Below are 25,633 nucleotides of genomic sequence, written 5' to 3'. Positions count from 1 at the left end.
GAAATAGTCATATATACAAAGCTTATAAAATTCTCTTGTGTGTGTCACAGTTTTTTCTGAATGTATATTGTGTTTCCTTGCTTAATTGTTGAGCATGTGTGTCCCTCCATGTGGTCCTTAAATTGTACTACTGTGATCACTAGAAGGTAGGGTGGAATCATTGTATTTTTGGAAGAGGGACTTTGGTATTGAGCGGTGAGATGCAATTGCACAATGAGCAGTGGAAAAAGAGCAGTGTTCAGGGCCCGCCTTTGACGCAGGCAAAGCAGGTGTTTGCCCAAGGTGAGAGACTGGTTAGGAGGACCATTTTGTTCCCTCCCTCCAAGAACTGAGATCCAGAAACCTCCTTTGGCCAGTAATGGGTAGTCATAGTGTTGGTTCTTGCATGCACAGCCCACTCTGTACTGTCTTCTGGCCATGGCCCCTCAGTTCTGGAAGGAGGGGGAGCTGTCATGGGGCTGCAGGCTGCTAGAGCAGTGGCTCCTCCCTTGCCTCCTCGCTCCTGCAGGCAGCGGTGTTGTGTTGTCTCAGTAGTACGTACCTTCTGCCCTGGCAGCAGCAGATGCAGGCGTACGATGGGGGTAAGCACAGAGACAAAGTGCCTGAGCTACCTGTTGCCAAGGCTGCTGTGTCTTGGTGCATTTAAATTCCCAGTGAAGATGGTACCTGGGAGAACTGGTCTGCTGCTGCTGTCCAGCTGAATTTGGTCAAAATTGCAGAGAAATCTTGAGTTGTCTCTGATACTGCTGCCTTTTATGTAGTGATACTTGGCTCTTGATTTAACACCAGTGAGACGTTATTCAAAGATTGGATCTCTGAACTATAAATAGTTCAAGACTACTTTGAGTATTTGTGTAGTTGGAGACTCGGAGAACTGATCTAAACAGATTCTTGCAGTAGTAACTCAAGAAAAATAGTAAAATAGGATTTTATTGCCTGAACTATTCCCCCCCCCCAAAAAAAAAAAAAAAAAAGATCTAGCTGGAATCAGAAACCTTAAAACAAGTTTTAATAATTCTAGTGGCTTATTCACCATGCAGAAGTCTCTAGGCTGGGGGGCTCCTATCCACTCAGAAATGTACTTTTCCTTGGGAAGCAGTTTCAAGTAGATTCTGCCTGAAGTTGCTAGACTTAGTTTGCTTTGTAATTAAAAAGCATTCCAGTTGGAAGCAGTACAAATAGAGATATTTGTGGTAATATATTGGTTTACTTGATATTACACTAGGAAAAAATAGTGGTATTGTGTTTAAAACACCACAGGCAGAGTGGACATGACCCTGGTAGTTTTCACTCACTCTGACCCAGATAAAAACAAAAAAGGAACAGGCAAAAGTTAAGTATGTGCAATTTCATTGAATTAAATACAATTTACTGCACATTCTAGTTAGGTATGTTGCTGGTTTAAGGACAGTGTTTAAAGCCTTGTGCATAGAATCCTTAAACTGTGTTTCTTATTATTTAAAAAGCCTTAGTTATCTATAGCAAGCTAGACCTAAATTTGCAGTGTTGTTTCTGTAGCTCTTCAATTCAAATTTCAGAAGCATTTCCAGGTAGAATAAAAAATAAATATAGGTATAGATATACAAGAGAAGGCATAGTATAATCAGCTGGATGTTCTTCTGGTAGTTACTTTGATTCTATTTATCTTCAAAGCCAGGGGAAACTTCTGCAGCAGCACAGTAGCTGGGAGTCTGTATTTATCTTGACTCCTTTTCCTCGACTCTCTGCCCACATGGTTTGTGGCCTGGCTCCCATCATATGAGCTGACAGAAGCAGTCTGTCGGTTGTGCGTATGGGAATGACGCAGACCCACAAGGATTTCCTTGATTTATGTATTCTTTCTTGAAAGAAATGATTGCATAGTCTCCTTTCCCACCCTTTTCCTCCTGTTTCATACATGAGAAATTTGTTAATCATTTTTAATACTTCTTTTTTGGGTGGGGTGTTGTATACGATTATCCAGCAGAAGATTTAAATCACTGTTTGTATTACAGGTACCTTGAAGTGGTCTTTGCTTTCATTTGGCATCTTTTAATGTTGAAATTGTGACACTTTTTTTTTTTTTTTATTCCTTTTTAAACTCTTATATGGTAATTATAGTATTGAGTCTTCACTTGTGAATTTATAATATCAAAGGAATGAATAAATTTATTCTAATTATGGTGGAAGTTGGTATTTAGAGCAGGTATACATTGAAGTGCTCCTGTGAAATTGTTTACCATTGTTTCACTCTTTTAATTAAAAAACTTTGCAAGAAATGTTCATAATAAATTCAGGTTGTGCAGCAAAGATTTTAAAAGTATTGTAATAAACAAGATGATTTATTTGGTCTGTTGTACCCCAGAAAGGCTGGGATCTGGCACGTGTGAAGGATTATTTATGACTGAAACGTGAACTCAGAAAGTTTTCACCCAGCAGAAATCAATAACCTTTCCCCCACGCCCAAAACAACCCACGAGCCTTGAATAGTAATGGTTGTGCTTTTATAAGTTAATTTGAAAAAATCCACAGAGCTCTTTAGTGATGGATTTTTCAAATTAAAAACAGAACAGCCTTACCTGTCATTGAAGGGAGTGGAACAATTTCTTTAACTTGAACTTTGACATCTTATTTGGATTTATTCATTTGCGTATAATCCAGGTACAATATTGTTATGTTATTTATGCCATCTTTATGGTGCCCTGATTCATTCCAAGTTACTGAGTTTTACTCCATTATTTCCTTGCTATGGAACTTAGGATTTACAGCTTCTTGAACCAAGACTACTTCAGCAGTACCGAAACACTGTCATTTAATGTAATTTATTTTAACGTCATTTAATGCCCATTTGTAGTCAGTGAATTTCACGGAAATGATTGCCCTCTCTCTGCTCAACAATAATAAGAACATGAATTCAATAATGATCCTCCAGGGGTTTTGTTTCGTGGTCGACTATTTTAAACCTGTGTAATTAATTCGTTATCGTAACTGGAGATGAGGGATTCAGGTATCGAGCCTCCTTTTTGATGTTTACCGTCGCTTTGCCTCTGCATCGCACCTCGGGAAGCTAGAGGAGAGCGCTAGGAACGAGCGAGCAGGAGCGGGATCCGTCCCCGCCCGCTTGCCGGCCCTGCCGGCGCTCCTCGGCGCGGCCGGGGCGCGGGGCGCGGGGCGCGGGGCGCGGGGCGCGGGGCGGCGCCTGCGCTGTCCTTGGTGCTGGAATTACGGCCCGAGCGCTCCGAGACAAGTTAGGAGGCAAGTTCCAGCTCCAGTGACTGTTCATGTTAAGGGTGTGTGTGGGGGGTGTTAAATAGATTAACGGCATAGTCAGGAAAAGAATGATGTTTTGGATTTAACGTACAGCCATAGGTCAGACGAAAAATGACTTCATTGCGCCAACTAACTAGCTAGATTAAGGTTTGTAGTAAAGATGAACTGAAAATTCTCAAAGGTTCTGAATTCCTTACAGATATTTTCATTTGCAATAAACGTGGTTAATATCCTTACTCCATAAATGTAGAATACGCAAATAAAGTGCTTTGAGAAGAATAGAAAAAAAACATCAAGAATTAGTGTTATGGGTATGGCTCAGAAGGTATAAGGTGTCCCAAGCTTTCTAGGGAAAGACTAACACTGGTTGTAGCTCTTGTTGTCCTCTCTTTTTCTGCTGTTATTTGTACTTTCCTCATGCATTTACGTTACTTATAATTTCATAATAAGGTTTTGTAATGCACAAGTTTACTGCTTGGCAAGTAATGTGCATCTTCTGTGCACCTTGCAACTCAAAATTTTATTTTCTCCATCCTATCAGTGTAAATCTGTAGTAACTCTTTGATAGTCAGAGAATTTTTGTGGGTTATTCACACGTCATTAAAAGCAATCTTTCATTTCACCTAGTAATACCAGTATCTGATATGGCTTACCAGTGTCAGCTTCAGGAAGGATTAAAATGTTATGAATCATACTTCCTTTTCAGCACTGAACTGTTGTCAAGAGTATATAAAAATAAATGAGGTGCATCCTATCAAATAATATTTTTATATAGAGCAGGTACTAAGGAAGTTGGTTTGAGCAATCTCAGAGCAGTTTACTACATTTATTTTAATGGAGTTAAAAATGAACTTTAGAGTTCTTAGAACAAAAATGTATGAGATGGTCTAGGTTATGAATTTATTCAGCTGCTCTGGGGTGATGGTTAATATACATGCTGTTACGGTGAAGGCAAAGTGACTTGCCCTTCAGTGGAGAAGAGAGATCTTTTTATTCAAAGCCACCTTTTCTTTACCATATTTTCTGTAGAGGAGACAATATCTAGCTAAAGATGCAAGAGCTTACACCCTATTCTAGTGCTTTGTGCCAACTTGTTTTTTTGTAGCATGTATCCTCTTTCCTGCCCATACAAAGCCTTGCTGCTCCATCCTTGACCCCAGTCTCTGGGCTTCTCCTTTTGCTTCTCTGTGGGGATCCGTGATCCCTAGCCCTCCAGTCCCCAGCTCTTTCTCAGTTGTCCTCCAGATTGCTGTCACTTATTCTTTTGCTGAGGCTTTGCTGCTACCTTTTTGACTTTTGTCCCTCAAGTGCTATCACTGTCTTTCTGCCTTCACTCCCTCTGTTGCTACTGTACCCATTCATTCATATGGAAATAAGAGACAATCCCAGGATCCTTTTTATTTCCTTTGGTAAACAAATTGCACGTTTTTATTTAAGATTTCTTCCCTTCTGTTCCTTTCCCATTTTCTCATCCTACATGACCATTCCAAGACTGATAGTTCCCCTTTGAAAGAACAGAGAAAGCAAATAATGGATGGACAGTCACATAAAAGAAAACTACTTCACCCATGAGAAGCTAATCTTTTAAGTTCACAAAGTGAGCTTTTTTAGATGTTTAAAATTACACTGACCCAACTGCTATGTGTAATCCAAAGCTAGCTTCAAAAGAGTACTCAGACTGAGAAACTGGTGACAGCTTCCAGGTTTCCACTGTGAGAAAGAACTTCATCCCTGAAAAGTAACAAGGTACCAACTTAAAAATGAAATATTCTGATTAATTTAAGGCTTTGCTTCGACCTGATTTTTCATATATTTAATGACTTGAAAACTGCTGAATAAAATTGTTAAATTTTGTATTATGCGAGTGCAAGCATTCCAAATGCATTTTTGTCAGTGAGGTTCATATTGAAATAAGCCAGGATGTAATCAGAATGTTTTGACTCTCAAAAAAACCCCCCAACAACCACCCCACCCCCCCAAACAAACAACCCACCCACCCCCAACCCAAACAAACCAACCAGGGTGACATCTGATCTGTTATTGTTTAGATGTTACAACATGAGCCCAGTCTGTTCATTGCAGAACAAAAATTTGAACAAATGCCTGAAGAGAAGAGACAGTGTCTGAACAGAGAAGCGGCTGAATGCAAGATTGTTTAGCATTTGCATTTTACTATACTAATGAAGGTCAATTTCAATAAAAAATAAGATTGACTTTGAATTTCGTGCCCCTCTGTGAGAGAGATATGAGAGACTTAGTAATACCTGTCAGCTGCTCCTAGCACTGCAACCATTGCAGCAATGACTAAGGTAATACATGGAGAAAATACTGGATATAAGGTCAAGGTGAGGATTTTGTACATGTTTATCTATAACTTCTTTTTGGTACGTGGAGCATGTGCCAGAGTTTCTATTTATACATGGGTCACAAATATTCAGAGTGAGTGCTTCCGTAACTGTAGTGAGGAATATCTGTTTTGTATTTTGACTCATTTTTTCCCCTGTATAATTTATCTTCATTCTTTTGCAATTTCTGGGAGTGTTTATTTCCTTAATACTTTTTAACATATTCCAAGATGAATTTTAGCACATCTGTAGTTTCATGTATTGTTAACAGTACTGAGAAGTATATTCTAACTCACTATTTCTTTTGGATTTGAACCATCTCTTTCGATGCTGGGTTGTCCTCTGTGCTAAGCATTCAGTCCCTCTATATTATATCCACAGGAGGACTTTGGAAGCTAGAGCCCAGTAAATACTAGGTACCTGATTCCAAAGTTGTGGTCCTCAAAAAATTGCCTCTAACAAACAATGGGAAATGCCTACAATTTCAATATTAATATTCCCTAAAGTTATGCCTCTGGCTATTTTTGGCAGTGCCTGATCTTGGCTGAAGATCACAACATTTATTCAATCCATAAGCTGTTCCAGGATCCATAAAACTAGGCCATTCTTTGGCAGGGTTCCCTGACATGCTAGATCTGCTAAGCATAGTGACAGCACTCCTTTGCATAAGTGACTCCTTCATTCATTTTCCCAAAGGAAAGGCCTAGGTTTTTAAATTCTGGCAGTGTCTTAGGGCAGAAATAAAGGTGCAGGCAGGAAGCAGTCCAAAGAACGGCTGCCTAAATCTAGAGTGGCAGTGCTTAATACTCACCACATTCCTCAGTGTTTACTTTGAAGAGAAGCCAGGTTACCTACTCAGGGCTTTTGGTGACCATAAATCTAAACCATTTTGTGGATCCAATACAGATCGCTTACCTGTGTGTAGAATAATGGAGGAAAAAAAAACCCAACCCTAACCTTTTTTTAGGCTTAATTGACTGTTTTTTAGAAGCACTTAGATTTCTGGTTATACGCAGGAACTAGAGGGGTCATTACATATTAAAATTTGGAAATAGGAAGCTGTTAACATCTGAGATGTGTGAAGACTATATCAGTGTGGTTGTGAAACTTCAGGTGCTATGATAATAAAATACAGTGCCAAATAACTGAATTTTCATAATTCAGTGTAATAAGTTGCGTGGTTATTTTAATAGTATAAGCTATTATAAGCTAAGTATAAGCTAAGAGAAAACACTACCTTTCTTGTGAGATATATGCAGTGATCACAAATCTTTATCATCATTTGATATTTGTTTTTTGTTAGAATCTAGAAATATTGTAATTATCAGGCTATTGATTTTTTTTTTTTTTAAGTTTTTTCCCCATGGATTCTCTATCCTTAAAACACTAAGAAAGAGGTCTAAGCAAACACTGTATAAATCTTGTTGTTATGAATATCACAATAATGGATGCTAAAGACAACTAAAGAAAATTTGAGTAACTAAGTCTGAAGGTTTAATTGAAAAGACCTGGTTTTGAATCTGATAACCTTTGAATCTGACAGTTGCAATAATTGTTTTGGCAGTCTTAAAATGAGAGATGCAATTAAATGAACAAACAAATACGATGAAATCTTCTAACAGAGCTGAGCATTTAGTCTGTGCCTTTGCTTGGTTTTCAGAACTGTCCATTATGAAGGTGGTGCTGTGTCAATTCATGCTCGTTCCCTTTGGCGACTAGAGACTCTAAGAGTTGCGTAAGTAAAATTTCTCTCAGAAAAATAAGTCCGTTTGGCAGGGCACTTTTTGTATAGTAAGAGTGTTCCTATAAAATCAAATTGATAACTGTAAAACCAGACTGATAATACTAAAATCATCGTCAAAAACTGCTCTATGTAACTTTCATGAAAAATTAAACAACTTCTTGTAGAGTGTGCTGTGCGCGTTTTGATTGTTTTTTTGAAGTTGTTATAGCTGTCAGTGAATTCACAATTTACATTTTTAACACATGTATGTGGCATAATCAGAACTGTTTTCCTTAAAAATAATAATTCATGTGTGCCACCCCCTAACTTGCTTAAGCCATTTGGAAGTCTTAAAGGCAAAAATTTACAGAAACAATGCTACCTTGCATTGTTGGAAGTGTTGGAATGATAGTAAGGAATTGTGCCTTGTTTGTTAAGGTAACTGCACTGTAAAATTGCACTTAAATTGTATTACAACATGTGTTTGTGATAAAATTTCTAGTGACTAATAAATGATTGCTTTTTAGAGATTAAATCAGGGCAGCTTAGGGAAAGGTTACACTCTAATGATGCTGTTTTCTGTGTGTGCATTTTATTTAATAGGATGATGTTAAATGTCATTGATAGGGCAGTGAGATTTTTGCTTTGGACTAAAATTGACCTTGAGAGTGCTTAAGTGGCAACAGTGAAACTGTGGAAGGATCTCTGGCTTTTTATTCTCCTCATTGCATGTACTTTCCTAATAAGCAGTGGTACTGGAGCAACATGGGGATCTGAGAAATTACAGGTTTCTGTTACGACTGTCATATATCTCACTTTGCCAGGCATTGTATACAAACTTTTGAAGTGTAAACTTTTGAACATATATGGCTGAAAGAAATTGTGAGAACTGTCAAAACAACTAAGCAAAGGCAGCGGTAATCTTTCTTTTTAAGGAACATGACTTTCTTACCAGGGGAAAAAACCCAAATAAAATCCCAAGAATAACACTCTCTCCTACAAGTCCCTCACCTCCCTATTTTCCTGTATGATACTCTAATAGCTATATACATTCATTGCTGAATTGCAGGCACCTTACCATTCGTGCAAATGCTTCAATTTGTAACTTAGTGTATGCATGCCTGAAGTCCTCCATCAGTTCTAGTCCTTCCCAGAATGACTGCAGATATAATATAAATTCTGTTAATTTTATATGATTCTGAAGGAATCATTGTTTCTGAACACTCCTCATTAGTGGAGAACTCTCATAAAAATTGCCTGGGCAGTCTGCATGTGCAGACTGACTCTTGGGATGCCCTGCCACGGGACGCCAGATACTATCGCTCAGTGTTGCTTTCTTTCCCAAAAGGTGACAGAGATCATATTCTCACATGGCAGAAAAGAATTTTTAATAGTCAGAAATGGCTTCACAAGATACTTTCTGCTCAAAAGGCTTTTCTTGTAAGTGCATGTGAATTGTCCTTTTTCCTATCCTGCAGGCACTGAACTAGGGGCATGGCTCAATTGCACTACATTTATTATTTTCTTTTTCTTATGGTCCATAGCTATTGGGTCCGAGAGAAAATTGAATCAGACTAGAGAAAAGGCAGCTCCCCAGCATGGCCCGTAGTATGAAAGGTGCAGAGCTGATATGTTTTACCAGGCCCAGCAATACAATAGCTGAGATTCATGACCTGACATTTTACTTAATTGAGAAGCAGAAATTGTGCTAGAACACTGATACTTAGATGTGCTTTTGTGGAGTATACTGACTTTGCTATGTAGAAGACAGAAAAAAAGAAATGCATTTCTAAGATATAAAGCTTCCATAGTTCCTTCCTCCCCACTGTCCTCTCCCCTCAACTTAAACAGAAGAGACTATTTAGTTTACAAAAGAAAATAGTTGAGGGGAGAACCCCTTCATTCTTTTGACCTCTTTAAAACAAATAACTAAAAAGGTTTAGAAGTTTAATTAGTGAAGTGTAATAAATCCTGTTACAAAACAAGGCAGGTATTGCTCTTGCATTTTAAAAACTCCTGCACTTTAAAAATGTCTGCCAAATCAGTTTTGCATACTTTGCATACAGTATGGCCAACTCTTAAGAAGACATGCTTAAACAAATGGATATTTGTATTCAATAGGTAAGTGCTCTAATCTGCTACATGTATGTGTCAGGGAAAACGAAAATGACTTAAACCTGTGTAAGTGCGAACTTAAGGGGTTTTCAGACTAGTGCATGAATATATACAAAACATATGCATAAAAACTTTTTGTTTTTAAATGCTGTACCTGGAATTACTTTAAATGCAAGTAAGAAGATGCAGTAATACAAAATTCTGACATGGGAGTAAGTTTATAATCAGGTTACGTCCGTAAGGATGTGTTTGTATATTTCATTGATATCATGTGAACATTTGTTGATAATTTTAAGCTATTTCAAGCCACAGTAAGCATAGAGAATTACTGGGATGTGTGGAAGCACATCAGAACCTTGACAGTATGTCATAACTCCATTATGATGGGCATTTTGCAAACACAAAATAAATATATGATTTCCTCTCCAAAAAGCAGTGTGCACATACATCTAAAGTGTAAACTTTTGAAGATGTAAGACTGAAGAAAGTTTTGTGAAGATCCAGGAAAACATCCTAGCTGTGGCAAATTTCTAATCTAAGGAATATTCGAGAAGCCTTCTGAAAAGGCTTTATGAAATGCATCCTCCTTAGTAACCCCTACGCAAGTTTATCTTCAGGAGTTAATTGGGAAGAATAGAAGACCTGACTTTTCAGTTTAAGGCAACAAGTTAGAAACCTGCAACCTATATTTCAACTTGAGGAGTTCTTGGGGATCTTAGATAGAAAATCTTTGCCTTTCTTCCTTCATTTCCTCCTATAGAATATGAAGAATCTGGGCCAGTCTTTGTTTAATAATTTTTAAAATTTATTTTAGAAGGATTTTTATTTATTTATTTAGCTATTTTATTTTTTGTGCAATATTTAAGTGTGCTTAAAGTGTGCTGACTACTGAAAGGAGAGTGCTCTGGGAGAGTGAACAAACCTGGCTGCTGGTAGATGAAATGTTGGAGAGGGAACTGGCAGATCTAAGCTCTTTATGTACAGCATAAGCCTCCTTTTCCGTAGGCGGTCTGTGTCTTCTCTCAAGAGGAATTCGGTCGGAACCAAGGCAGCCTGTGCAAAGGAAGAGGTTAAGGTTATTTATTAGAATGGTTTTATAGGAGATAACCACAAAGTAGCCATTTTCTAGCTGATAATCCAACATTTAGAATTTTATCCTTTTACCAACTAGTTGGCAATATAATGTACTTTAAAATATTTTTGCCAGTAGTTAAAATCTATGTTTTGTTTCAAAAACCCAAACATTTCCTATGAACTTTCTTAGGTGGAGTGGCAGCCACATTAGATGGGGACAGCCATTCAGACTAAGACATATAACAACAGGAAAATATTTAAGTCTCCTGGATGACAAGAGTCTTCTTCTTACAGAAAAAGAGAAAGCGGATGTAAAATCTACGGCATTCTGTTTTCGGTCTTCCAAGGTATGGAATCAGTGTAGCATTAATATAACTAGTAGTAATTCCAATCTCTTTAGTAAGCAAGATTTAGATATTTCCTATTGCATGAATTATTGGAGCCTTCTACCTTTTCACTGACCAAAAAAACCCAAAACTGACTATAATTAATATCTGGAAAGCTTCTTTTATCATACCTTCTTTGGGTAATGCTACCTGGCTGTTTGTTTTTGGGTTGTTTTTTTTTTTTTTTGTACTGCTTGCCCACTTTTGAACAGTTTCCTCATTTCTTCCTTGTTTTTCTGATGAACTTCCCTGGTACTTCACTGCTTATATCTGTCGGCTGACATAGGAAAAATCTATAGTATTGTGGGTTATTTAAAGTAAATTAGAAAATCAGGATTTCTTTCATCAGATACTTTACTGTAGTCTAATTTAAAGTTACCATAGTTTGAATTTTAATTTGACACCTTCAATAAGCATTTCAAGTTCAGAACAATACTTTGTGTAGTGAGTAAATGGTTTAAAATAATACTATGATAAATTCTTTAATATCCTTTGATTTCTCATACTTTTCACTTGCAACATGATGTTGCTGAAAATTTTTCAACAATTATTTTTTTTTTAAAATTTATCTTTTAAAATATATAGTAATAATAAACAGAATAATCCAATAACTTCTCTGTAGCATTTACTTTATATATTTTTAATTATTTGTCTGCTTAGAAAGATAAGAAATTAATATATACCTGAAAGCAGGTACATAGACTTTTGCACTCTGATAACAAAGACTTTAGTTCAGGTGATTGTTTTGAGACCCAGACAACATATTTTTTTTTAAACTAGTTAGAAAAGCCATAGAAATACTTAAATATTTTAGGACATTGCAGTGCAACTATATTAGGGAATTCCTGTTGCAGTTACTGTAGATCTCAACAGTTATTCTCCTTTGAAGCAAGAGGGATAAAATAATTCATTCACTGATTCTCACGATGGAGTCTTCAGCGGGGGTTACTCCAAAAAGAATAGAACAATATACTGTGCTCTACTGTTACATGGATTATTTAGTCTGAAAAATACTTGAAGGCAAGAATTGTTAGCAATACAGAGAGTATCTTTTGTTGATATGGAGAAGGTGGTTCATCTCTATTTTCTGAGTAGCATATGCACATGTGTTTTGGAGATTAGACAATGTTGTATTTGAAGTTTCTTCATTTGTTTTTTTCAACCTGAATTTGGAAGTCTTATTTGGAAGTATTTTGAGGATTTATATTTTGAAGTAGTTTTGTTCTACAATGTTCAAAATAAAAAGTTAACATTTTTTGATTTAGTTGTTAAGTGACCAAACCTATTCTATGCTGAGCAGAGCAGAAATAAAAGGCTTTGGGGCATGTAGAAACATGTTATGGAAATCAATTCTTGAAGTGACATGAGAGTGTTTTAAAAGAGGTCTATAAGATAATCAGCACGACAGATATAATCTTACTGATATTTAAATATGGATTTTCAAAGAAATTGGAAGTTTGGAAGATCATATTTGATGTTAATTTTGTGGATATCAACATTCATTTTAACTAAAGACTTATTTGGAAGGAATTATGGAGGTGCCACAGAGGAGGAGTATATGGTTTGCTCTTCATTGCTGAGGATGAATCCAGTCTCCTGCTTAGGACTTCTTAAAGGAGTGTCATGTTTCACTTTATTAGGATACAGGCATTAAAAATTTTTAGGTGCCTTCCCTCTCTGGAAGAGAGCATTAAATAAATATTTCAAAATTATAGCAGTCCTAGAAAGGCTTCTGTAGAGAAGGTAAGCAGCTTCAGGGATCTCTTTTCCTCCAAGCATGTATGGACAAACCATCCAACCTTTTACTTGTGTTGTTGCATGTAGTTAGCCCAAAATAATTATTCCTGGATAAGAGGCAGCCCCTAATCTTCTCTGTTGAATACAGTGCATTAATATTTGGGAGTATGTCAAGTGGCTAGATCTTTCTTATAGGAATTTCAGTCCTTTTTTGCCACAGTCACTACTTTTCAGGTAGTGGAAGGAAAAATTATGACGATCCCACTTGTTGTGCTATAGATAAGTTAGCTCTAAATAGGCAAAACCAGATATAGGGGAACAACACCCTTATTTGCAGTGTTAAATACTCAGTTCCTTCAGGCATGTGAGTAGATGATAATTTCAATTTCCAAATGAAAAGCAGCTTTCATGTTTGCAGAGAAAATACTGAAAATGTATGCCCTGTAAATCTGAAGATTCAGATGCAAGTGTAAATGCTCAACATTTATTGTTGTTTTTACCGTTACTATTTGCAAGGGCTTCACTCATCATTTTAAACACATTAGCTTGTCAGTACTGCATTTAAAAAATAAGCAGAAGAGAAACAGAAAGCTGAAGTTTTCTATAAGATGTCTTATATGAACCAGAATACTTTTCTCAGATGCTCAAAGTAACACACACACACACACACACATGTACTTTTTTTTTTTTCCTTCCCCCCCAAAACACAACATTCTGGTACAGAAGTTGAAAAATCAGATCAGAATCTTCTTATGTGTTAAAATTCTTTAAATATCTCAGCAAAATAAAGAAATGTGAAAGTTTAAAAACATCACAAGCCAAACAGCACTCAGAAGATATGGATATTCTGAAGAGCTAACAGTCTCTTCTTTTTTTTTCTGAGAATTGGGATTTATGCTCTGGTTATGATGTATTACCGTAATAATTATCATTAAATGAGAATTATATTAGCCTTTCAAGCACCTGAAATGCAGAAAATTCTTTTTTTCTCTCTTGCAGTCTTGCTTCACTCAGCACAGGACGTCCACAGATATCTACAATTTATTCCCCAAACATATGACTCTTTTACAGACTTGAGTTTGTAGTGATTAAGTTCTGTGGATTTTTTTTCTTTCCTCTCTTGCATTTGCTAAATGTTGATTCTTTTTGATAAAAAACATTAACTTAGTATCACTTTTCCACTGAAATAATGTAATTTTACTAATTTAGAAATGTTTATACATTCTGTACAAAGTCTGCTTTTCCTGTCCACAGTCTTTTCCAGTGGACAGAAATACATAAATTTTAATAAAATTTTATGGCTTGTATTTTTATATCTTCACCTGTTTCTTAATAAAATTTCATAGGAAATGTATTAATGTCGGCTTAAAAAGCAGTCATGAATTAGCTTCTTCCAGTCAGTGAGATCTGCTATAATGTCAGTCCTGAAAGCATGCCACAGAAGGTATAGGTTGGGTCAGACGAGATAAAATTGAAAGGACAAGCCTTAATCATGGGAATCCATTTTGGAATGTTATAAGGAATTAAACAGAAACATTAGAGTGAAATAACACATTTAAGGCAAGGCTTCATAGAATAAGTTTTTTCAACATTAAGATAAAACCGTTTAAAATAATTTTGTCCATTTAGCCCACAACAAATGTGGGAAGATTGGCTTGTATTCTTGTATGCATGGAATAAAAACTGTTTATAAAGAGCACATCCTTCTGGAGAAAATCTGGCATGTTGTTCAATAAACCTGTTTGTTTCCAATGCATTCTTATTGCTTTGCATTACTGAGGTGGTTTACAGACTGTTGCAAAAATCAGTTGTTTCTGTTTGTTCCAGTGTAATGAATGAAGAATTTTGATCTTTGTTGAGAAAAAGTTGATGGTCTGAGAATGGGCCTAGACTGCAAATAAAGCTGAAGCTTTTCTTTGTAAATATGCTGCAGGAAGAATTAGCAGATGGTTCTGTAATGACAGGTTATGGTAAGAGTTTAGTGGGCTGGAAACTTGCATCACATAATGTCTATACCAATATGCAATTATTAAGTGGTGATATGGTGATTTCTGATGTTTTTCAGATCCTGATTTTCACTGATGAACAATTTTACAGTAGATAATGAGACTGATACATTATATGTACTTCCTCAACTACCTGCTGTTTATTGGCATGAATCCAGCACTCCATTCAAATCTTCCCTTTTATAAACAATTTGTGGTTCCTGTTCATTCCCCCAAAAAGCTCAATTTCTTGAAGCTCCCAAATGAATGCTCTAATGCCTGCTGCCCCCACACCATCCCCTAGCTTTCCATTTCTCTCCTATATTTAATCCAGCTTTTGCTGTATGCTTTCTTGGCTGCTATGCTTATTTTGCAGGAAAGAGCTCGATTGAATGTGATTGAATTCAGTCTGGGCTCTAAACCTACACGCAGAGTTGTCAGTGTACTTACATATGTGAGGACAGAGATCTTGTTTGGCAAATTGTTGACACTGCAATTTTTATGCTAAGTAAATTTAAAGTTAATTCTAATTGGAATGAAGATTTCAGTATTGAACCTCTTCAATTTCTGTTATAGTCAGTAGATTTTTAAAGAAAGTATGGAATAATATTTTAAATTAATAATCCCTCATGTTATTGACAGTGCTTTTTGAGAAAAATTGTGAATTCATATATTCGTATCTTAAGAAATCAGTTGCGAGAGGAAGACTTGGAAAAAAAGAAAATCTTACAATGTAGAAGCACCGTATGTTCACACAGGTTCACACTATGTTCTAGTTATGAAGATAATTCGAAAGACTGGAGCTTGAAATCAGGCTGTCGTTTCTTCATATGATAGCTGGACCTAATTTATTTTTTCCTGTATCATCATTTGTGTGCAATGTCCTATTATAAGTAGCTTTTCAATTTCCAACTGTTATTACATTCAGGTTATTTATGCTAGCTTCTGAAAGAATTGAATACAACATTTAGAGAAATGATATGAACAAAATAATGAATCAGTAATGAAATAGAAGCACGTGATAACTCAGTAATCGGCATCAGATGTATTAATAAATCAGTTATTACCATGTATCAGTGGACAAGATTTTAATAAGAATTTCAGCACTTAAGGAATCAGGCATTTACAAGATAGTGAAATTAACATCTGTATCCAGAAACAGTTTAATAATCTGAATTGATGAATATATTATATCTGGAAGGTTAATGTTATAAAAAGTAATAATAAGAATTTCACCTGAGTTTTGGTTTTTTTTTTTTTAGTCTTCAAAATGTGTTCATAATTGTAGGGTGAAAATCTAGTTACATGACATCTCCCTTTACTTAATAAATACTTTTAAAAATCCTTTAATAAATCAGAGATTGTTTCCTGTTCATTTCAAAAGTCCAGTCTTTGTCATCTTTTACTGTGAAGCTGTCTCCCCAAATTGTCAAGGCACATGTGTATGGTGTAATCATTCTCCTAATCTTTCCTGGTTGTAGTAGGATAGAACATCTAGAAGTTTTTGTCTCATTATTTGGAACATTACTCTGAGGAACTGAAGGAAGTGGCTTGTCCTCTACTGCTGATCAGGAGAAGCAGAGAAGGTTGAGGCTGTATTTGGTTAAGGGGATCATCTTGCACCCTGAATGTACGGCCTAGAATAGGCCTGCAATTTGCACTGGTGATTTTTTGAACAGTGGTGAAAATTAAGCAGCTTCTTATCTGGGCATGTGTGAGCATATACAGAAGCAGAATACAGGGAGTTACTGCACTGGTGGACCGGTGGAAGCTGTGAAAGGGAGAGCAAAACAGCAACTGCAGTATTATAGTAGTCTCAGCTTCAGCTGCAACAGTTGTAATGTATTCCGTCTCCTCCCAGAAGAATGATGAATAGTTTCTATGTCAATAACTTGACCACATATAACTAATGAGTCAAAGTGGTTTTGGTTACTCTCAATGCAGAAGATTTTTGCCTAAAATGGAGCTAGTGGTGACAGCCTCAGGAACAGGCAGATCCAACTTGCCATGAAGAAGGTCGAAGTCCCCTGAGAATTTTTGGGCACAACAACATCAACATCCTTCTTGCAGTTAACAAGATATATACTGATCCTTTGTAACATGTTTTTTCTGTACTTACCTTTGAATTTAACAACTAGTGCAGGCAGACAAGAGGTATATCAGTCGGTTGAACCATATGCTTTTGGAGAGATTAAATGGATGATCTGCCATGAACCAGGATGCATAGGCTGTTTGTCTTATAAACTGATATCTGTGAGGAAGGAGTTGGCTCTTGGAGGAGCTAGATATTGGGCAACACCTCAAATTACAGTTACAAACTATAGCATTGTTTGGGATCCTAAATTTCCTCTCCTGAAATGTCTGCTGTCTGTATAGGACACCAGCTGGATTGATGCATGGTCATGCCATTCTTCTTTTACAGCATGTCAACAGGCCAGTCACAAACACACAGAAATGGATTTCTTTTCTCAGGAAATACCGAGCCCACTGTTGGGCAGTAATGGGCAGTGACAGGTTAAAGGCCATCTCTCTGTGACAGTTGGAAATAAATTGTAGGGAGGTGCTCATCTTTTCCAGGCTGGAAAAAAAACAAAATCCTCAAGAAAAAGTTTCTGGACGTTAATGCCTGGTTCAGCTAGGGGATTCAATGTATTTGGTGGTGTTTTGTAAGCTTTTATGTTTCGATAATGACATGTACTGTCAATTAAGATCCTAGTGCTTTCCTAGGCAGGTGAAATGAATACAACTGGCTTTCCTAGTGTAATAAGCTAGGTTTTTGTGTGGATAGGATCTCTCTCTCCATCTTTTCCCCAAATGATTAACTAGAAGTTACACTTTCACTGTTTTTTAATCATTTCCTTAAAGAAGGATCTCAAATATTCTTTTAGGTTCTGTTCTGGACAATTGCCTAGTATTCAACATTTTGTGCAAATATTAACATGTTGGTTATTGTTCTTGTATACATTTTTTTTCTTCTTCAGGAAAAGTTGGACACGGGGACAAGAAAAGAGGTGGATGGAATGGGAGCACCTGAAATAAAATATGGGGATTCAATATGCTTCATACAACATGTAGCTACAGGCTTATGGCTCACGTACCAGTCTGCTGATGCAAAGTCTGTACGAATGGGTTCTGTGCAGCGGAAGGTAAGACTGTAAATAGGAATGCATTTCATTCAGTCACAGTCTGACGGGGGCGGGGGGGGGGGGGGCGCGGGGGGAATGAAGGGAACTACAGGAGACAGCTAATTTCTGGATTTCAAATATTTTAAGCATGTCTTTGTTTCATTGTGAAAGTTGTTTTTGGTGGGTTTTTTTTGTCACATATTGAAAAGTTACATGATGTACTGAATTGTTAAACTGAAAGCCAAACAAATGCATGTGTTAGCCTATAGACATTAACCCACAAACACTGATAAATCTGGATATACTTGATGTCAAACTAAAATATATAGTAATAGCCTGTACGATATGCTAAAATTCCTTTCTTCAATGTGCTGTAGTTTGGATTGAGGAGGGGTTTAGTTCAAAGTCTTTTCTTTCCATGTTGTGAGCGTATTACCTTTTGGGCTGGAATGTTCAAGTCTTGAGCCCTGAGGGATTTCTTCTTTTAAAGAATAACCATGGCCAAGCAGAATGCTAGCTCAGCTTGATAAAGTAGGAAAAAGATTCTTTTACAACTTAACACATCTTCCAGAAGCTACATTTGTGTTAGTCTTTATTGTAAATGTAGAACTTTGCAGGAAATTATTTCTCAGCAAGGAAAAAATGTTCTAGCCTTCTTTTAAAAAATAAAGTAAAATAAAATGTGATGTTTATCCACACTGTAGTATTTTCTATGACTGTTTTACGTGCCAGAACTACAAAGCTAGAGCAACATCTGGTATACTTGGAGGGTTATGCCTTAAAATTTTTTATATATATGTATAAAAAACTTGTCTGTGTCATATATGTGTATATATATATACACACACCCCTATATATTCTATAAATATTTTCTATAAAAATAATATATATTTACGAAACAGTGTTTATATACATGTAAGATTTTGGTGATTATAATATTAATATAATTAATAATTATAATAATTGTAATACTTAAAGAATTCTAAAATAATTCAAAATAAGATACATTATTGAATAATTTAGTAATGTGAATAATTTAGCAATGTAAGTAATAGAAATAGTTTGTGTGTGTGTATGTGTATGAAAAAAACATTTTTACCTAAAATAGTTTAAAATATTTATGTAGATTGGATTGAATACCTTCAGAGCCATGATAACTAAACATGAAAAACTGTAAGTTATTGGTAGTGACTCAAGGCATAGTCAGAAAAGAAGGCCAGTAACATCCTTGGAAATCAGGACCAGTAAAGAATACCTGTTTTGACCTTGTCTGTACTTTAGGGATCTACTGCTGTATAGGGGAACTATTTTTAAGGTTGACAAAAACAAACAACAAACAAAACCCCTTAGAGGTTTTTTTTGGGTTTTTTTTTAGTAAAGTATATTGTTTACAGAAGCTGTGGCTTTGAGATTATTATGGCACTGAACCTGCTGGCTCAGTACAAGTGTGTCCTTGGACATGTGGAAGTAAAACATGGGATTATCTGTTTTTAATTAAATTCTTTTTTTTTGTATGTGACTTCATAATTTCCTAGCCTGCCTTACTATGTGAGTTTTCATACTTCTTATTTGTCAATAATGTTTCATTTTGCAGTGACTGCTTTTTACTTTTGTATTGCAGGCAATAATGCACCATGAAGGTCACATGGATGATGGTTTAACATTGTCCAGATCTCAGAATGAAGAATCCCGTACAGCACGTGTCATCCGTAGTACAGTCTTCCTTTTCAACAGGTTTATAAGGTGTGTTTTTAAAATGATCTTTTAATCCCTTTTCTTTTTTTTCCTCTTTTATTTTATTCAAAGTGGCCATTAACAAAACAGTGAACAATTTAGCCCTCAGAAAAAACAGATGAATACTTCTCAAACCAGACTTTATGCCAATTCTTTATGTGTTATCAGCAGAGATGTACCTTAAGAGGTATTAGTCAGTTTCTTTTCTCTATCTTCTAATATTGATTTATTGTTCAACCTTGATTTGAATGCATAAACGTACTGAAAATGCAAACCATAAAAGAGAGATTTTTCCTTGCCAAAATTTGCTGTAAGTCATGTGGTGCATAATTTAGCTCTTTCTTTTCTAAGTATGGTTTTTAAAAGTGCTCTTCCTTGAAAAAACTGGAAGAAGGAGATAACTGTATAACTACAAATTTATACAAGATACAAATATACAGAATAAGTTCATAGTCTCAAGAAAAAGTTTTTCTTAAAAGTATGAAATTACACCTTCTTTCTACTCTCCCATTACACTTTCCTTATTTGTTACCTTTTAATGCTGCTTGTTTCTTTAATATTTTGCAACGTATAAAATGTTTTATTTTATAATATTTTAACCATTTAAAAATACTACCAGATTTATGCAATTTGCATTTACCTTCCTACTCCAAATGTTCTCCTAAATAACACTGATAAAATGCTAATTCTCAAATGTTTGTGACTTCAGTAATTGATGAAAGGCCCCTCTCATCAGTGTAGCTGGCATTAGAAAAAGGACGATATTCAATAAGACTATATGGAATGATAAGAATTTCATAGGAACTCATTTGTCACAAGAAGACAATGTGGGAGATGGTGACCTGAAGCAACCATGTTCTAAATCAGTGCACAGATGAAGACACAGGCATGTCAATTTGTTGAAAAACATTTACCCAGGTACTTAAATAACAACAGAGGAAAATGCCTGTCAGGAGAATTGCCCACTGTATGACATTTAAAATGTAAAAGAAATAGAAGCCCTAGGTCACTTTGTAAATAATACATTTTCTTAGAAGCTTCTAAGAATGCCATAAAAGATAAGGACAGAGAAAGGCAATTTAATGATAAAGTTTCACAGATCAAGGTACTGCTAAATTACAGTGGAGATTTTTGTGGAGTGCATGGGGAGTCCAAGGTAGTGTTTAACAATTCAGTTTTGGCAGGATGTTACTCCAAGAAGAAAAGGCTGAATTGGAGAGGATCAAAAGTATTCTCGTAAGTGCATGCCCCAGTTCTTTCCCACGAAGTCAGTAGAATATATGTATTGCAGATAATGTGCTCACAATAAAAATTAAGTTTTAAAGATAACTTTTGTAGATATCTTTTTGAAACACTGCATTATTTATTCTAAGAGATTTTTATTCTTCAGCAGTAAATATTCCTACTGAATTCATAATGTTTCCTAAATTTAGAAGTTTTCCAGCCCTAGTTCACCAGTTGAGATGAAAATAGTGACATGCCAGTTAAAAAACCCCAATCAAACAAAAACCCAAACCAACCAACCAACCCCACCCCCTACCCCCATCAGTGTTGTTTTAATCCAGCAAAAAGCAGAGTACAAAATGGGGCTTCTGCTCCATATCATGGCCTGGAGAGGAATCCTAGGAGCGAGTCGAGTGCTATGCAGCTCGGGAGAGAGGACTGGCGAGGACGATCGTGGGTCAGGTTGCTGGGGACCTTTGGTGCCTCTAATGAAAGAAAAGGCATTTGAGCACAGGGCTGGGAGGACATGGCGGGCTCCTCTGCCGGCTGAAGCTCAGTGGTCTTTAGGTCAGCATAAATGGAGCACCGGTGAAAACAAAAAGGACCTCTTTGCTACATAGCTGGCTTTTACTCAAAAATATGCTAGCAAAAAAAACTTTTTACAATGGCAGAATTGAGAATGAGTCAAAAGAGAAATCATGCGTGTCAAATAAGCCCCCTCCTCCTGCTCTCCCCCACTGTGTGCCACCAGGGTGGGCCCTTCCCTTCAGGGCTGCTCCTCTCCCAGCGCTTCAGGGCCCTGGCTGGCTCCTGCAGAGTTTCAGGATCCTCCGGACTTTTCCCTCCTCCCTGAGGATGGGCGCTATGTTTGCAGGCCCTCAGCACCCCTGGTTTCTCTTCCCCTCATGGCCCCTCCTGCTCCTTCCAGAAGGTTCTGGCAGGCCTCCTGCAGCCCCTGGCTGTGGCAGCCCCCCTGCCCAGCCCCTGCCCACCACTGACTTCCTGAGGGGAGCCAGGGAGGTGCAAGGGAAAGCCCTTGCCTTCCACTTGCGGCATGGTGCTGGTGAGGCGTCAGCTGCAACAGCCGCATTTCAAGAAAGATGAGGTTTAAATGGAGGAGAAAGGTATATCGGGGTCTGGAAAGCACAATGCTGAGGAAAAATTGGATTATGGGGTTCGTTGGAGATTCAGCTAAGCAAGGGGCACGTGCAACATGGATGAGAACAGTTTGTCCCCCACTTCTAGGAGATGATGGTCATAGACTACAGCAAGGCGAAGCTTGAAATCAGGGAAACAAAAAGGCTAATGAAGTGCTGGGACAGAGTATGTGGAAAAGCTGCATCTTCCAGCACTGAAGATGGCTTAAGAACAAGTTAGAGACATGCTTGAGAGCCTGTCTGGACTAGCTGGGCCCTCTTTGGCACCGTAGGACTGGTTGTTTTGCTTCTGTCCATTCCAGCCTCATGATGCTTTGAACAGGTTTACAATAACTTCTCTTCATCTTTTGGTCGGCCTCTGATACTGCTAAATGCGTAGGTAGAATATTAAAATGTGTTCCCTGGATTTCAAAAAAATTTAAGAGAAACAACATTTTTGATGCTTCCAGTTTATGTTTGGGAAGGGAGGCGTGTATCATTAAGTGGAGAACGGGGCAGACATAAATAATTTTTGAGAAGTTATGTGGCTGTAAGAAAATTAATTGAGCTTTGGCATCTAAACAAACTTTGCTTTTAAACCAATAAAGAGTTTAAACGATAAAATAAATTAATTTCCAATACTCAGGAGACTTTGCATCTGCTTGTAGGGGCCTTGATGCTCTCAGCAAGAAAGCGAAGTCTTCCACCGTTGATTTGCCTATTGAGTCAGTCAGTCTGAGCCTTCAGGACTTGATTGGCTACTTTCACCCCCCTGATGAACATTTGGAGCATGAAGACAAACAAAACAGGCTCCGAGCACTGAAGAATCGCCAGAACCTCTTCCAAGAAGAGGTACTTCTCTCGGTTTTACTCCTGATTTTCCAGCATGTTGTCTGCAAGTATTCTTTTGCAATGTCTGTAGTGTTGATGTCTAATCTGGAGTATGTTTGCAGTGGTTTTTTTGTCCTGTAAGAGTCAAACTATTTGCTACATTTATAATCTCTTTAGATCTGTTGATTTTCCTGTATATTTAAAGAAATACATTTAAAGCCTTACTTCCTTTTCCTTTTTTAAAAAAATTAGATATTAATATGACCTTGTGCCCTGAATTCTAACCATAATTTACGCCGTATGTGTGAATTAGTTTCTTCTGTTATAGTTTAATCTCTTGATGCAGAAGGATTTTTTGGTTTTATAAGCATGCTTTAAATATTTTGTTTAATATTTTCTGTTCTTTCTTTGGTAGTGATAGTTGCCTATACTTAGTCAGATGCCTAAATGCCTTCCAGAATAGAAACTTGCCTAAAATTATGTCTGGAATACTGTTTATTATTTGTTTTATTTTGACCATCCTAAATGGTAATTTTTTATTATCACGGTCAAGGAAAACTTTTGCATAGGGATTGCTTGTTTGACTCCGCTTGTCTGACTCCATGTATATAGTCCTGTGTTTTGCATATCCTGCCTTTCATGTTTTGTTTTCTTAGATTTCTGAAAATCTTATGTGTATGCACCTAAACAATACTTTTTTTTTTTCTGTGACAATCTGAGCTTTTCCATTTTTAGGGTATGATCAACCTTGTTCTTGAATGTATTGATCGCTTGAATGTATACAGCAGTGCAGCTCATTTTGCAGATGTAGCTGGGAAGGAAGCTGGAGAAGCATGGAAATCTATTCTGAATTCTTTGTATGAATTACTAGGTAAGACATGTTATGGGTTACTTGAATTGTTTTAGCTCAAAATAATACTCAGATGAAAAGAAACATGTACCTGTTTTAGTATAGAAGAATTTCCACTGTGTAGAAATTTAGGATACAAATTAAACAAGATTTTTGCATTTCCAGGTCCTTGCATGTGCTTAAGAATGAAATACACTGAAAACACTCAAATGATGTGATTTTTCTAATAATATTTATTATGATAAATAACATGTTTCTGACTTCAATTAAATGATTGATTGCTTTTTCATATCATCATATTGCTGATGTGTCTTGTATGCTGCCCAAAAATGTGTGAACAAAATATATGTGAATATGTCATTCCTGTGTTAAGGAGCCATGACATTGTGGTCAGTTGTGTAGAAGTCTACGATTTTTCAGACGTCTGGCTGCAGAACTGCAGCATGAATCTAAAGCTTCTGTAACCAAGACCCATCTTATTAGTCAGTAACGACCAGTGACTCCAGCATTATACTAGGATACAGCGTGCCATGGAAAGGTACACTCTTTTAGATGCAGTATATCATGAAGGTCTTGTCCACCTGCAGTCACTGAAAATCTCCTAATACCTTCTGTAGGTATCTAAGTGTTAGTTGGTGTCCTGGTCAAATTTCTATTTAGGTAGTAGCATTTAATTGCCTGATTTGTGTGCTCACCAATTTGAATTGCATATGTTATTTATGTTCCACTATGACTCATTATACAGGGTTATTAAACCACTACTATAGCTGCCTGCATATTCACTCCTGCTGAGTTGTTAATTGTCTACAAAAGGAAATTTTACTGCCTAAGAGACCATTTTGTCAGTTCCTTGCTCCTCTGTCATCAGGTTTTCTCAGTGTCATAAGTAAGCCTAAGTAATAACATTAAGATTGACCCTAAGTGACTGAGGACAGTAATGTGTCCCTGTCATTAAGCAGTCCTTTGTGCAGGCTGCAAAGGTGTGCCTATGCTGCTTTCTTGCTGTAACACACCAGCTCTAATGTGAGGGCCTGCTTGCCTTTAAACTTGCACGTGTTTTGGCAAAAGCTTGAGTTTGGACAAAGTCCTCATGCAGGATTGTTATCTTACTTTCCAGTAAAACATAAAGCATTTTATGTGTCATTTATACTAAATCTCACTCCTGAAAAATTTGGTATTGAAAAGGTATACAAGTAAAGTTATGTTATACATCAATTCCATTAAAACTCCACAGCTGAATACTGAATTTGTAAAATGAAGTGAGTCAAGTGGTTAGGAAGTGCCCAGATGAATGTAGTGTGTATATTATTAATTGGCTCTTTTGTGGATATGCATTGTGAAACATGATCACATACTAGTTTTTCTGTAGGACCCATTCCTTATTTAGTGCTCATTTATTATTAGTACTTAAAATACTTATTTTTCTCTTTGCTACTCAGTGTGTGGCATTGAACCATATTTATTGTGAGCCTTTTAATTCATGTTTGGAAAACAAAGCTATTATCTTGGAGTACTTTTGTGCCATTTATGATTAGTAATCTGAATAATTAGAACTATTAATAAGTGTTCTGTTGGAAACTTCTGTAATAAGGCAAGTAGAAGGTATTATCTCCCATTCACTCAGAGGAACAGATACAGAGAGAAATTTAGGTAAAAGACTCTACCAATGCTAGTTCCCAAATTAAGAGCTGTGGGATCTGACCTTTTTTCAGAATATTCAGCAGTATTTCATGTGTGCAAGGCATACTGAAAACTTGCATTCCTCCAAAATCAGAGGCACAGAAAATGAAATTTTAATGGCATGCCTCACTTCACATGAACTCTCCTTACTACCCAATGTCAAAGTAAGGCAACTGAGGCAGGAGTTCTGTATATAGTACTGTTACAAAGCTTTTCTATAGTCAAAGTAGGTTCATCATCTTGTGCTCTTGAAGAAGAAAATAATCTTGAGGAGGAAGAAAAGGATATCCAGCATATGGTGCACAGCCCTTGATAAAACTAATGAGGTGCTTCTGTCTGGCCCACTACCTTTTCTGTTGGTGGAAATAGAAGTTGACACAGTAAATATCATTGAGACAATCAGAAGCCCTCGCCCATGATCTCTCAGAGCAAAGAAAGA

The 25,633-nt window shown here is 36.7% G+C and overlaps 1 protein-coding gene across 1 annotated transcript in view; it reads left to right on the top strand.

Moving 5' to 3' along the window:
- Positions 1-25,633, top strand: part of RYR2 (ryanodine receptor 2) — a 341,359-nt gene that overhangs the window by 86,637 nt on the left and 229,089 nt on the right. Inside the window, exons 11-16 of the mRNA XM_050893208.1 lie at positions 7,255-7,329; positions 10,697-10,853; positions 17,596-17,760; positions 19,361-19,482; positions 22,502-22,685; positions 23,400-23,535. Coding sequence (XP_050749165.1) covers positions 7,255-7,329; positions 10,697-10,853; positions 17,596-17,760; positions 19,361-19,482; positions 22,502-22,685; positions 23,400-23,535 — 839 coding nt within the window. The remainder of the gene's footprint in view (positions 1-7,254; positions 7,330-10,696; positions 10,854-17,595; positions 17,761-19,360; positions 19,483-22,501; positions 22,686-23,399; positions 23,536-25,633) is intronic.

Source organism: Gymnogyps californianus, chromosome 3 (assembly GCF_018139145.2).
Source record: "Gymnogyps californianus isolate 813 chromosome 3, ASM1813914v2, whole genome shotgun sequence".
NCBI lineage: Eukaryota > Metazoa > Chordata > Aves > Accipitriformes > Cathartidae > Gymnogyps > Gymnogyps californianus.
The sequence above is the reverse complement of the archived record's forward strand: the minus strand, read 5'-3'. Positions and strand labels throughout refer to the sequence as shown.